The following is a 14,756-nucleotide window of genomic DNA, read 5'->3' on the forward strand; positions in this document are numbered from 1 at the left end:
GCTGGGAATACAGACGCGTGCCACCAGACCTGGCTAATTTTTGTATTTTTAGTAAAGACAGGGTTTTGCTATGTTGGCTAGGCTGGTCTTGAACTCCTGACCTCGGGTGATTTGCCCCCTTTGGCCTCCCAAAGTGCTGGGATTACAGGCATGAGCCACTGTGCCCGGCCACGTATCATCTTCTTCCTCCTCCCCTTCCCCCTCCCTCCTCCTCCTTTTTCTTTTCCTTTTCCTTTCCTTTTTTTTTTTTTTTTTTGAGACGAAGTTTCGCTCTTGTTGCCCAGGCTGGAGTGCGGTGGGATCATCTCAGCTCACTGCAACCTCTGCCTCCCGGGTTCAAGCGATTCTCCTGCCTCAGCCTCCCGTGCAACTGGGACTACAGGCACACGCCACCACGCCCAGCTAAGTTTTTGGTATTTATAGTAGAGACGGGGTTTCACCATGTTGGCCAGAATGGCACATATATTCTTAATTATAGCAATTGATCCATTGTGCCAATATTTGCCTTACAAGTTTGCTTTCTTTTCTAGACTACCAGTGCAAATGCCTTTTTATTTCTAGTTTCAAACTGTCACATAGGAAATGTTTGTTAAAACTAACGTTTTATAAAATTTAAAGCTTATTTTACATATCTCATTTGATCTCTCAAGAATTCTGTGAGCTTGGCAATGTAGATTGCTGTATATGCCTTAGGCTGATGAATAAACAGGCTTAGAGAGTCACTTGCCCGAGGTTAGGTAGCTGTAAGTGTTGGGATTGAATCCCAGGTCTTCTCACCACCACTTTCTACAAAAATCACTGAAGGTTGTCAACCAGCAGAGAGGATTACTCTGTGTGTTGATAACAAAAGGGTGATCAATAATATTTAAAAAGCAGACTTTGTGTAAAAGTCTTTCCCTTACCTTAAAAACTATGCCACAATGGAGCATTCTTTCATTCCTCCAATTTAATTATATCTGGCGAGAAACAGTAATGGGCTAAACCATTGTTGTATCTTAAGTCAAATTGCCAAAACTCCACAGGCTACTAAAAGTTAACCCTTACTGAATGAATTAAGAACCATAGAAGTTCTGCTGTTAAAAAACAGCACGGTGACAGTCAGGGTTTTTCAGGCGTAGGGGGTGTGTGTTTTAAGACTTTAAGCCAGTTTTGTCCCACTGAAATTACCGTCAGTGATTTTTAGTAGAAAGTGGTGGTGAGAAGACCTGGGATTCAATCCCAACACTTACAGCTACCTAACCTCGGGCTAGTGACTATCTCTAAGCCTGTTTGTTCTTCAGCCTAAGGCATATACAGCAATCTACATTGCCAAGCTCACAGAATTCTTGAGAGATCAAATGAGATCTCTTAAGTTCTTTGCTGTGATGGATTCCTTTGACTTTGTCTCTATTATTATAGGCTTATAGGTCCGGGGCAACTACCAATCGTTATTCAAAGGGGAAAGCACCCTGTTCGAAATCAAGTAAGAAAAATGGTTTATATTCCCGGTCTGCCATCTCTATTCTAAGCTTTATCTTTATTTAGCTCCCAGTTAAAGGGGGAATAGAGCCACACCCACCTCACAAACGCCCCGAGGACTGGGAGACCAGAAAAGTAAAAGCCACTTGCAAACCTAATTTAGCTCTAAGTCGATAAAAAATACTATCATATGCTCACATTTCTAATATTTGCTAATATAATGTGATCTTTATTTTGAAAATAATGTGCCTCCAATCCTAGTAAAGAGAAAGTCACGGCATGCGACTCTCCCTTCAGCACCAACTGGCCTCTCACGCGAGACTCGGCTTTCACGCTTTAGTCCAGGGCTGCAAGGCAGGCGGAAGAGAAGCGCCTGTGGTGACGCACTTATTCCGCGCGATGACGTGACTACAAGGCGCCGGGGGACACGTTGGCTGGGTTTTCGGCGGGCTTCCCGGGGACAAAAATGGCTATGGCTAGCGATTTCTACCTGCGCTACTACGTAGGGCACAAGGGCAAGTTTGGGCACGAGTTTCTGGAGTTCGAATTTCGGCCGGACGGTGAGAAGAGGCCCACGGCACGCGGTGCTGGGAAAGGGGAGCGAGACCGAGAGGCCGTGGAGGAGGCGAGGGGAGGCCGGGTGGTGTGGAGGGTACAGGGGGCGGAGGCCACTGCTTCCCTCGAAGGAAATAGGAGCTTAAGAATAGAGGAGGCCTAAGTTGGTTTTATAAATGAAAGAGAACTAATTGCAATAAATTAAAGCTAATCCTGTCGCAAACTGAAAAGTCGAACTTACAGTAATCAGAATTCTGTAACTGCACCAGAAGGGACTCTGTAGATTGTTGACCTGGATTAAAAATGCTAGCACTTTTTTGAAAACACCCCCATCAGCGGGTGGTCCAATGGATGAATAAAATCTTGTGGTGACCAGTACCTTTTCTTCATTCAGGCTGTGTGTGTTCTTTGAAGGGGAGGAGCCCGACGTGTTAACAAATGAGAATAATAATATGTTTTAGGTGTCTACGTATAATTGTTCACCACAGGACGCATGAAGAGTACCAAAAAAGAGGGGAGATGTAAAGTTCCACAGGAGGGAGTCAGGAAAATCTTCCTAGAGGAAGACACTCTTGAGATGAGTCTCGAAATGAGAGACTTGGCCTTTGAGAGAAAAAAACAGACTTCCAGAGCAGTGAGAGCAGAGGACGAGGTGAAACTGCTACCCCAGTAGCGTGCAACAATTTGTTTTCTGACAGCGCTATTAGAGAATGTTACATTGGTCCTGCCTACCTGCAACAAGAAAGTTCATTTGGATATATATGTTTTGGTTTTTTTTAAATGCACGTTTTTTGCTGGGCAACAAGCAAATACAAAATTTGAAGGTACACTAATGAGTAAGACAAATTTAACTCAAAGAGATTTGTCTTGGTGGGGACACAGACATTTAACTATAAAGCAGTAGGTATATTAATAAGCAGGCTTTGGACAATGTTCTGTGAGAGCAAGAATAAAAAATTAGAGGAGAAACGTATATTAGGAAAGGAGAAGAGTATCAAGCATTTCAGGCAGAACTCAGGTGAACTACAGTCCTGCAATTATTACTTTGAAACAGAGTCTCACTCTGTCACTCAGATCTGAGTGCAGTGGCACGATCTCAGCTCACTGCAACCTCCGCCTCCCAAGCTCAAGTGATCCCTCACCTCAGCCTCCCGAGGTGCTGGAAATACAGGCCAGTGCCACCTCGCCCATCTCCTTTGTTGTTGTTGTTGTTGTTGTTGTAGAGATGGGTTTCCGCATGTTGCCCAGGCTGTCCTCAAACCCCTAAGGTCAAGAGATTCACCAGCCTCAGCCGCCCGAAGTCCTGGGATTACACGCATGAGCCACCGTGCCAGCCCTGCAATTATTTAGAAACCTTAATCACTGTATTCGACCTTACTCTCCCCATAAATTCAGCTAAATTTACCTGAATTCATCTATTCTTTATGTAGTATTATTTTCAGTTCCTCTGCCTGTGAACACCGTCAAGCTTGTCTCTATTACTTTTAGCAGGTCACATAAATTAAGCACCTGAATATTATCAGGGAAGTTTTATGCTAGAACAGTGGTTCTAATCAATGTATCTGCCACTGCACTGTTACACATACTTCTTCTATTGGTAATATTGAGTCTCCCGAAGACCTGCCTGCCTGCCTGCCTGCCTGCCTGCCTGCCTGCCTGCCTTCCTTCCTTCCTTCCTTCCTTCCTTCCTTCCTTCCTTCCTTCCTTCCTTCCTTCCTTCCTTCCTTCCTTCCTTCCTTCCTTCCTTCCTTCCTTCCTTCCTTCCTCTCTCTCTCTCTCTCTCTCTTTCTTTCTTTCTTTCTTTCTTTCTTTCTTTCTTTCTTTCTTTCTTTCTTTCTTTCTTTCTTTCTTTCTTTCTTTCTTTCTTTCTTTCTTTCTTTTTCTTTTTCTTTTCTTTTTTTCTTTCTTTCTTTTTTTTGAGACAGAGTGTTGCTCTGTCACCCAGGCTGCAGTGCATCTCAGCTCACTGCAACCTCTGCCTCCTGGATTGAAGCGGTTCTCCTGCCTCAGCCTCCCGAGTAGCTGGGATTGGAGGCATGTGCCACCATGCCCGGCTACTTTTTCATATTTTTAGTAGAGATGGGGTTTCTCCATGTTGGCCAGACTGGTCTCGAACTGCTAACCTCAGGTAGTCCACCTGTCTCGGCCTCCCGAAGTGCTGGGATTACAGGCGTGAGCCACTACGCCTGGCGCCAAGCCATCAAAGACTGGCATTTCTATCATTTTAGAGTAACTGCTGCACCTTATAGCTGTGTCTGGGCAACTGACTAGCCATAAGGGGAAGCATACATCAGATAATACACAAATCATGATGGATTAAAATTAAATATAAACTAGCTAACAAACTCATCAACTTCGATCCAGAAGCATCGTTTGTATCCTTCTTAGTCATAATTCTAAAATGTCTACAGTATAATTGTATGCATACATTTGAAGGAAAAAAAGGAACATTTTTTTGTAGTGGAGAAAGCCTGAGTATTAAAAGAAAGTAGATCTAGGTCTGAATCTCCCATGTTTAAGTTACTTAACTTTGTTTTCTCTCTTATGAATAGGTGAGAGAATAAAACCTGATTTTTAGGATTGTTTTACAGATTAGATTAAATTCTCTGTGTAACGCACTTAACACCAATACATACATATAACAAACTTGAATGTTAGTGCCTTTTGCAGATTCTCTTTCTAGTTCATGATGTAGCTTAAGAAAATAGGCTGTAAAAATGACCCTATATCTATATGTTGTAGGCATAGACTATTTAAATATTTGGCTATCTTCAACTTCAGCAAACTTAACCAGCAAATATTTATTGTCTACATGTCTAACAATGATTTTACACAAGGAGGGAGGAAATAATAAAAGTAGTATAAAATGGTCTTTACCTTTAAAATTGTATATGATGTCATTAATTTTTTTTAGCAGTTTTTGCTATTGTAAATTGATTTTTTTCCATTTCCCACAGGAAAGCTTAGATATGCCAACAACAGCAATTACAAAAATGATGTCATGATCAGAAAAGAGGTAAGTTCTATTCGAATGTCTTTTTTTTTTTTTTTTGCATTTAGCCCATTTTCTTCAAGTCTATGTTGAATTTACAAAAGTACATCTAAGGCTATATTGTAAAGAAGAAGGCAATTTACAGATTGAAAGAGTTGCCATTTAAATTAGATACAATGGTTGCATCCATAGGAATGAGAAGGTTCAGAGAACTAACCTTGTTGTGAACTACACTTGCATTTATTTATTTATTTTTATTTTTATTTTTATTTTTATTTTTTGAGACAGAGTCTCGCTCTGTTGCCCAAGCTGCAGTGCAGTGGCGTGATCTCAGCTCACTGCATCCTCTGCCTCCCAGGCTCAAGCGATTCTCCTGCTTCAGTGTACTTGCATTTATTACTGTTCACCTTATAGATCTTGTGATCTAACCACTTGGGGGTATTTGGATCTTAATGTTACAAAGGCAGAATACAGTGTTTCAAAGATGGGTAATGATGAGAAGAGGGAAAAATAAATGTGAGAGGAAAGGGCAAGAGATGAAGAAAAGTAATATAACAAGGATAAATTATTCTCTCTCATTCTCTACTTTTGGAATCAATTAAATTTTTCTATATTCCTCTATTTGAATATTCAGAGTTTGTAACTCTTATTTCTTTCTGAGTTGAGGGGTGACATAGGTGGACATTATCCAATTTTATTATGATTAATTTTTAGGCTTATGTGCACAAGAGTGTAATGGAAGAACTGAAGAGAATTATTGATGACAGTGAAATTACAAAAGAAGATGATGCTTTGTGGCCTCCCCCTGATAGGGTTGGCCGACAGGTTTGTATTTAGTGATTCTTTAAGTGCATAAATATTAAAAATTGATAATACTATTATGATTCCCCTTATTTATTTTGAATGAGTCTAAGTTGATTCTTTGGCTTTCCATTTAATAGACACCTGGTAAATTCTCTTTAATTTTGTCTTTTAGTTCCGTTTTTCTGTGCTACCTCCTAGTAGTGAAGGAGTCAGTGCATAGCTCTAAATTTAGATATCTTTCTCTGTAGTCACCCTAGCCAACATTAGGATGCTTTCACAGTGCAGTGTTATGAATAATTTCTGTTGTGTGTTAATCACTTTTATTAAGAATATGACTATGTAAAATTTACTTTTGCCAAATCATAACTTTTAAAATTCTTATTTGCATCCCTATACCCCAGAGAGAGACTTGATTGGTGGTTTCTTTGTTAAAACTTATGATTGCATTTGCCTCTCATATTCCTTCAGAATACTTGATGTTTCTCAAAAGGCTTCTGAAGAACTCTGAAGGCCTAATTTCACTCTGTAAAAAGAAATTTTGGTTTCTGAATTGGGTCTTTTCAGCTCTTGGAGAAATGAGATACAACCCCTGGAAGGAAGAAACATTTAATTTCACTTTTGTGTATCCCTGAGGATTGTACTTTATATCACCTTCTTTGAGTAGAAGAAAATGTGGAGAGATCTAACACATGCTGACACTCTGTAGGAGTAACTTAACTCTTCTGTTTAAAGAAACATTGTTTAGAAGAGCAAAGGTAATAGTTAACAGTATTTACTTTAATCATGGTATCACTTTTAAAAAGCAAATTTAGGCCTCAGTTTGTTTTATGCAGATATACAGATGTACTAAAAAGCAAACCACAGCAGCTAACCTTTTATATCATTTAGACTCAGGGAGAGCCTAGTATTTTATCTACTTGCTTAAGGATGTGTTCATGGGTTTTGGTTAGTGGGGAGGAGTAGGCATGCTTCAGAAATTGCCTTTTGTATCAGGTCAAAGGTTTTATGGCTGTTAGAGCATCTTAGCTAATTCTCCATTTGGTGTGTGTCATAAACTGCATAATTAGGCCTCCGGTTAAATAGCTAGGATTGTCTTCAACAGTGTCTGTTAACTTGAAAATTCATTACAGATACAGCTTCTTAATTATTGGTTTTAGGCCTGCAGAGAAACAATATAGGGAAAAATCTATACAGTAATGACAGCACACTAGGAACATCTACAGTATGGTTTTTTTTTTTTTTAAACTAGTTCTTAATTTTAGTTATTTTGTGGAGTATTAGTTTTGAAGTCTTACAGTCTTGGGATCAAATATAAGTACCATCCTCATTAGTGGTTATAAATATCAACAAGTGTTTTCCTCTGCTTTGTGAGTTTTGAATTACACATTTGTAAAATAGGTTAATAAGGGTATTTTCAAGATTACAGAGTATAAAGTCCCTAGCACTAGAGCCTGACATACAGTAGGTGCTAAACTGGTGGTGGTGGTTATTAATATTATACATTTTATTTGTAGAATCTTCCAGAAAGAAAAAATATGTATTTGTCATATTAAAAATGGTCTTATACTCCTATCATTTTTCTAACATGTGCTTCAAAGTGACGTCTTCAGTTTTTACTGACATTGTAAGAAATATTTCTTTGTCATTTTGTTTCATAGTGTCTTCTTTATGTCTCTGGAAAGCAATTCTTTGTTGGTCCTAAACTTGGGGGTAGTACTCGTGAGCAGTTTTTATTTTAAGGATATAGTTTATATCTAATACACCAAGTTTCTTTCCCCTCACCACCCCACGCCCCGTTGACTGCTAGAAAACTTGCAACTAAAATTGGGATCCGTTTGTAGCAAGAATACAGATATCTCTGGGATAGATTTATATATTAACTACATTTTTCTGCTATTTTTTTTTTAGGAGCTTGAAATTGTAATTGGAGATGAGCACATATCATTTACCACATCAAAAATAGGTTCTCTTATTGACGTAAATCAGTCAAAGTAAGTATGTTAAAGCATTTTGGCCAAGTTGTCATTATTAGAGAGGCTCATTTTAGAACTATAGTATAGTCAGTTTGTTAGCCAAGATAATTTCAGTGGCCTCCTATCAGTTTATTATGCAGATGTAATTGATTTGTATGTCATTAAAGGCTTACTATCTTGTCTCTTAGTAGAAGTTAGCAGAGTATTTCATCGATTGTCCAAAAAATTTTAATCCAACAGCTGTATATAATAATGCCCAAATTGTATTAGCTATTTTGTATAAAAATGTGGATATAGTATCAGAAAATCCGAAGAAAAGAAGTCCTTATTGGATTATATCAGCCTCATTAGGTCCATGTCATCTCACTTTCCTCCTTGGGCTCAATACTTGGGAAAAAGATGGAAAAAATCCAGTCTAGCCTAAGTATCCTTTACTACCAATGTCTTCCCAAGATCGATCTCTCCTCCGCCCCAGGGTTTTGTAGTACATCCCATTTTCTTGGTGTGATCCAAGCCACTTATTTGTGCCCATTCCCCTCAAAGTGTCCCATAGTGCTCTTCCCTTTTTCTGTCACTCTAAATTGTAATAACCTATTTGTCTGCTTTAAGTAAGCTCCATGAGAACCTTGCTGTATCCACAAAGTTAGCATAGTGCCCTGCACATAATAGATGCTTTCAATATTTATTAGAGGAAAGGAGAAAGGAATGAATGCATAATGACTATTGGACACAAAAGTCTGTGTTCACAGAGACCAACTGGATGCTTGTAAACTATGAAATTTCTTTTCCTACATTTGGTGAGGATGTGGCATTGATACCCTACTGGGATTATAAATTGGTAGTGGTTTTTGGAAAGCAGTTTGGTAATATGCATCAAAAACCGTTGACATTTTTCATTCACCTTTGGCCTAGTAATTTCATTTCTGAGCATCTCTTCTATGGAACTACTCCTAAATATTGGAAAATCTTTATTATGCATGAAGATGCTCATTGAAGTATTATTAATAATAGGAAATTAACCCCGTTGTCTAACAGGGAGAGAATTATTAAATTAATTAAAAATTACTGGGGAATTTTTTTTTTTAATGCTGTGGGGAAAGCAATGTAAAAAGGGGCACAGGGAATGATTTTAGTTATTATAAAATAGAGAAACATCAAAATGTTCACAGTTATTCTATGAAATGGTGGCATTACGGTATTATTTTTTCTGCTTTATTAGACATTTTTATGATGCGGTTATGACATTCATAAGGAGATGAATCTTTAAATACTAAAATGAATACTGATGAAGAAACTTTTTTTTTTATAGAAAAGATATTCATTTTATGCTGTAGTTGTTGGCAAAATCCTTCCCTTCTCCTAAATATTGTTAACTTAATTGTTAAAAGATTTTAATTTTGTTTTGTTTTAGGAATTTAAAGAATTGTTTTATCCTAGGAAGAAAAAGTAACTTTTACCTTTTTAAATTTTAGGGATCCTGAAGGTCTTCGAGTATTTTACTATTTGGTACAAGACTTGAAATGTTTAGTTTTCAGTCTTATTGGATTACACTTCAAGATTAAACCAATTTAAATTGTATGTTTTCAAGCTGTTTGTATATTTAATTAAGGGATGGGAGGGGTTATTTGTCATTTACAATATTGGGGTTTTTATGAATGTGAAGCGAACAAAAAAAAATTTGTATGTAAACTGAAAATAAGAAAATACATTAGCCAGCTTAATGGTTATCTTTACTTGAGTCCACATGGGTTGGACATTCCCCACACATATTAAATTCTGTAAATAAAAGCCACCTTTTGTTAAAAATTTGCTCTAATAAAACATACCAAATCCTGGTTGCAGAGTAGTTTTTTGTTTTCTCTAGGAGGCTATGTCTTTAATTCACTTGAGAGATAATAAGAAATTGTTCTGGTAGGTATATCCTGTGACAGAAGATACTTTAGGTGGAAATATGTAGCCATATTCCCATCCATGAAAGGCAATTGTAGATCTTCCCTTATTTCCTTCATACATGATTGGTTTTAATTTTGGGGGGCTTACAGAAGGTCTGTTTTGTTTTGTTTTGGTTTGGTTTTACAGTTATCACAAACCCCTCAGGAATTATTCACATTTAAATATTTTCAATTATAAGCAGTGATGTCCTAAAGTGTTACAAAAGTAAAGTCTACCCCATGTTAGGCATATCTTCGATTATGTCCTTGTTCCTTATTTCACAATGTATTTGGTGTGTAGGGGAGGAGAGGAACTAAATGAGTTTTCAGCTTTATAAATTGTTAAACATTTAGATAAACGTACATGTGCGTATGAATGGACAGAAATATTTTAACTCCTATTGACCACGGGTCTCACTTAAGTTTCCCAGTTCCTTTCAACCTCTTTCTAATAGATTTCCTCTTTCGTTACTTTTAGTAACCATGTCCTTTGTTTCCTTTTATTCTTCCATCTGAACCTCCACTCTTTAAAAGTTATACTGTTTCAGTAGTTATAATCCACTTGCCCTAGGAACAAGTTAGCACTGACTTTTGGGTGGAATAATTAGTTTCTGAAGGCTTGCCAGGACTCCTGAGCAGCTAGGCTCTAGAGTTGGGCTGTCTAATAACTTTTTTGCAATAATGGAAATGTTCTATGTGCAGTCCAGTAGGGTAGCCACTGGCCAAACGAGGCTACTGATTACTTGAGGTGTGCCTCGTATAACTGAACTTACCGTGTTATTTAAACAATTTTTTTTTCTAACGTGAAAAGGATAAAACAAAACTCTTGACAATTGTAAAGTGAACACCTATATGCCAACCTAGATTCTATACTTAACATCTTTTTTACTGTAATATCTCTTATAATAAATCTTAGTTTTTCACTTAACTGGTGTAATTGGTGCCAGTAAGCTATTTTATTTTATTTTTTTTTGTAGTGCTACTTAATTTTGATTAAATTTAGATAGCCACATGTGTCTAGTGGCTACCCTTTGGACAGTATAACTCTAGAGCATGGCTTGGTAACCTGTTTGCCATGGAGCACTAGATGGTCCTTTTCACTCCTCAAAATGCATGCCCATTGTCTTCAGATTTGCCGTGGAAAGTCAAATGATTTCCACTTCATTATGCAAGTACACCATCATCTTCAGGTCTTTTGTAAGTGAAATATTTCTGTTCCAGTTGTAGACCATGATGACTGTGCAGTATGAAATCGTCTTATAATTTTCTTGCATTTAGATGTCAACCTCAAGAAGAAAGAGGAACAATCGCCTTTTGAACTTCCAGTGGGCCCACAGTGTTTGGTTGTTCCTCAAAATAACCTTCATTCTCTGGCTCCGTTGAATAAGCTGATCCATTCAAAACTGAACAAGGTTGAGGAGAAATCGTGCTTATATTAAAAAATCTTTAAGTCTTTGTCCCCATTCTCTAACTTCCTTATGTTTTGGCTATTTAGCTCTATCCCTACTATCTACTAGAATTTCTCATATTTAAACCAAGATGGGAGACTAGGTCGTTAGGAAAATATTATCATCTACAATTTTCTTATACTTTGATCTGTCTTTTATTTGATCGTAAGCTGCTGATGGACAGTGATCATTATAAACTGAATTTTGTATAGTACTAGTTTTATATGAAACTAGATTTTTATTGCACTCAGGTTATGTTCCTTTTACCTCCTTCCTTAATAAAGAGACCACTTGAAATAATGCAAGTACTGTTTCTGCACCTCATCCCACCTCTTCCCTATTCATGAGATGGTGCAGAACCCCAGCACAGTCTTTTCCATATAGTAGGTGTTTTTAAGTTTGTTGAATTGGTTGCTGTCTTGCTCTGTCTTTAGATTATTTGCCTTTAGATTATTTATCTTGGGTATAGGTATTGGTATCAGGAATTGGTATCAGGCTGAGTCTATTTGTATGGATATTTTTAATGTAAACATAAATGTAACTGAGATGATTTATATATTCTATTGTTAGACTACTTTGTTTTGATTCGAAGTGTGTGAACCTGTGAGCATGAACTGTGCTGTAAGTTTAACCACTGACCCCTTTCATTAATAACTGGATTCTTAGCATGAATGGATAATGAAGTAGAATAGAAAATTTTAAAAATTTAATAAAGATAACAAAGATAAATGAAAGATTTGAGGGTGAGTTCAGAATCTGCCTTGGCTGACTTCCATATGATGAACAGTAAAGTTGGATAACTACCACTCAAAATCTCTGGACTACATTGTCCTAATTTGAACTGTGTGATGTGGTGGAGAGAATACTGATTTAATAATCAGAAGTCTTAATTATAGATCAGCTTAACTATTTTCCCTTAAATTGCCATTGGGAATCCTTTTTTTGCCCTTATGTCATCATGGTTAACTTAGTTCCTGAGGTGGCCCTCTTGTTTGGTTTCTCAGAAATAAGAGGAAGGATGGTTACTGTTTGATCGGTTACTAGAGGTCCTGTTGGGACAATGTATTTTAAACTTAGAGCATTTGAATATATTTTACTGTAAAGACAAGAAGGACAAAAAGGGTGATTAGGGAAACAAAATCTCAAGCCAGAGATTTTTTTTTTTTTTTTTTTTTTGAGATGGAGTCTTGCTCTGTCGCCCAGGCTGGAGTGCAGTGGCGTGATCTCAGCTCACTGCAAGCTCTGCCTCCTGGGTTCACGCCATTCTCCTGCCTCAGCCTCCTGAGTAGCTGGGACTACAGGCGCCCGCCACCACGCTTGGCTAATTTTTTGTATTTTTTTTTAGTAGAGACGGGGTTTCACCATGTTAGCCAGGATGGTCTCGATCTCCTGACCTCATGATCCACCTGCTTCGGCCTCTTTTTTTTCTTTACTGTAAGAGCCAGGAAATTCAGTGTCATGCAGTGGGATAAAAGTTAGGCATTAGAACAAATAAAAAAAGGAGATGAGAACGTGTCTGGGTGAGGTTAGTCCTCCCAATGAAGTGATTCAGACCATCTTCCCTGCATGCTAGGGGTTTTTCCAGACATCCTTCATTTTAGTCTGGGGCAGGAAGAACAGGGTGCTGCTGTGAAGTGATAAACCATTGAGGTTTGACAGTGTGACCTGAAGGTTTGAAGGTGTGACTAGAAGCTGTGTGCTAAGCTTCTAGCTAACAGTATGGCCAGAAAGGAGTCAGTAAAATGTGTGGTTTCCCAAATAAAAAAGGCTTTTGCAGGAAAGGAGCCAGAAAATAAGCAAATTAATACTTCATATATTCATATTTGTGTGTTACATGCATGTTTTGCACAAAAGTGAATTTGGAACACAAAGTACCAGAACATTCAAAACTCTCACATTTCTCTTCTTTCTGTTTTATTAACTGGTTGTGATAAGGTTTAATACTTCCAACTTTGTGCCTCTTTAATCAAAAGGCCAAGTAGGGAGTTTGAATCCCATTTGAAGTTACTGTTATCTTCTGGTGCTGATTGTGTTTTCCTTTAAAGGAGAAATTTGCCTTTTCCAGCAATTCAGAGCTTGGTAATGAAGAGAATACAGAAGGAGCAGCTAGCAAATTTGACTTTCCCATCATCAGTTTCATTCTGCCTCTTTTCAAAACTATGAACAAATCTAGATTTTATAGTCAATTCCTTTTAACTTGATCCACTTTGTTCATCAAGTGCACTTGTAGGCATCATACCTCTTACATGTGCTGCAGTTTCAATAATGAAAAAGACTTATGGACTTTATATTATGTTAGAGAGACAATACGTAAAAAGTATAAAAAAGGGTGCTCTGCACTTGTCTCCATCCTGAGAACTATTCATCTTTTCTCCAGCTATATGGATGTAAATCAAAACAGAAAAATGCCTCAACATCACCAGTATCTATCTGCATGGGGCAGTAAGATATGCAGCCACAGAATGGTTTCTCTAGAGCAATGGTGGCACTGGTACTCCAAGACTCATGGCAGGATGGAGAACCTGGCTCAGTATGATATGTCAGGATTTCTCGACTGCAGTCCTGGTGTTTCCCCTATTACAACCTTAGGGGAAGAAAAACAAGAAAACAGTTACTTATTTTGAAGTGTAAGAAATCCTGTCTGTAGTGCTAACGTTTATTAGTCCTAGCCTATGAAGCGTGTGATACTTTTATTGAACCTATGAGAAAAGTGAGGCTTGAGGATTTGGTTGACTTATTCAAATTTTATAGATAAGAACGACTTGAATCTTGGACTTCAAGTAACAATTTTTAACATTTATGAGAGCCTACCGTATACATGCCAGGTTGTAGTTAGACCCTTTGAGATGGATCTTATCTCATTTAACCCTCACAGCAACCTTGGATGGCCAAAAAATTCACTGTTTTACTATGGTGAATACAGGACTTAGAGAAATGAAGTACCTTCCCTGAAGTCACATGTGGGAGCTAGGGGCCAGCATTTCAAGCCAGATTTTCCTGGTTCCAGGATTCATACTTTGTGGCAAGACCTTGTTGGAAGCCTAGGTCCTTCTGAATTCATGGTCCATTGTGCTCTGTCTTCAGTCAGGCCTGATTTTAAACAGGAATGAAGAATTAGCAATAACGTTTCCTTATGCAAGTCAATGAACTTCTTCACTTTAGTTTCTTCATTTGTGAAATGGGGACAATAATAAATACTTGTAAATGTTGGGAGGTTTTAATATGGTTATATTTACAAGAGGTACTCCAATACATGACAGTATCTCTGTCACCTTTTCAACATCCGCTATTACTACACCCCAGCCCCCGCCCCCGTCACCCACTTCCTATCTTTTCTCACAGAACTAACTTCTTTATTTCTTATTTTGGCATTGAGATAAAGGAATACGGACTATCTTTACTCTGATTTGGGATTGACAAAACCAATCCAGGATGGAGGGAAAGAAGAAAATGCCCAGCAGCAAGTATTCCTGAAGCGCCCAAACTCCACACATGAAACTTTACCTTCATTATCGAGTAAAATTAGCCTCTGGGAGATGTTTCATCTGACGGCCTGCACATGATGATGTGGCCGACTTCAGGGGCTACATGTCCC

At 38.0% G+C, this 14,756-nt stretch overlaps 1 protein-coding gene across 1 annotated transcript; it reads left to right on the forward strand.

Annotated features, from left to right (window-relative positions):
* The first annotated feature begins 1,862 nt into the window (after nt 1–1,862).
* On the forward strand, nt 1,863–9,617 carry MAGOHB (mago homolog B, exon junction complex subunit). The gene is made up of 5 exons (XM_005570126.4): nt 1,863–2,018; nt 4,971–5,029; nt 5,720–5,830; nt 7,718–7,800; nt 9,255–9,617. The coding sequence occupies exons 1-5, from the start codon at nt 1,925–1,927 to the stop codon at nt 9,352–9,354; spliced, it is 447 nt and encodes a 148-aa protein (XP_005570183.1). The 5' UTR covers nt 1,863–1,924; the 3' UTR covers nt 9,355–9,617.
* The last annotated feature ends 5,139 nt before the right edge of the window (nt 9,618–14,756 follow it).

This window comes from Macaca fascicularis, chromosome 11, assembly GCF_037993035.2.
Source record: "Macaca fascicularis isolate 582-1 chromosome 11, T2T-MFA8v1.1".
NCBI classification, from domain to species: domain Eukaryota; kingdom Metazoa; phylum Chordata; class Mammalia; order Primates; family Cercopithecidae; genus Macaca; species Macaca fascicularis.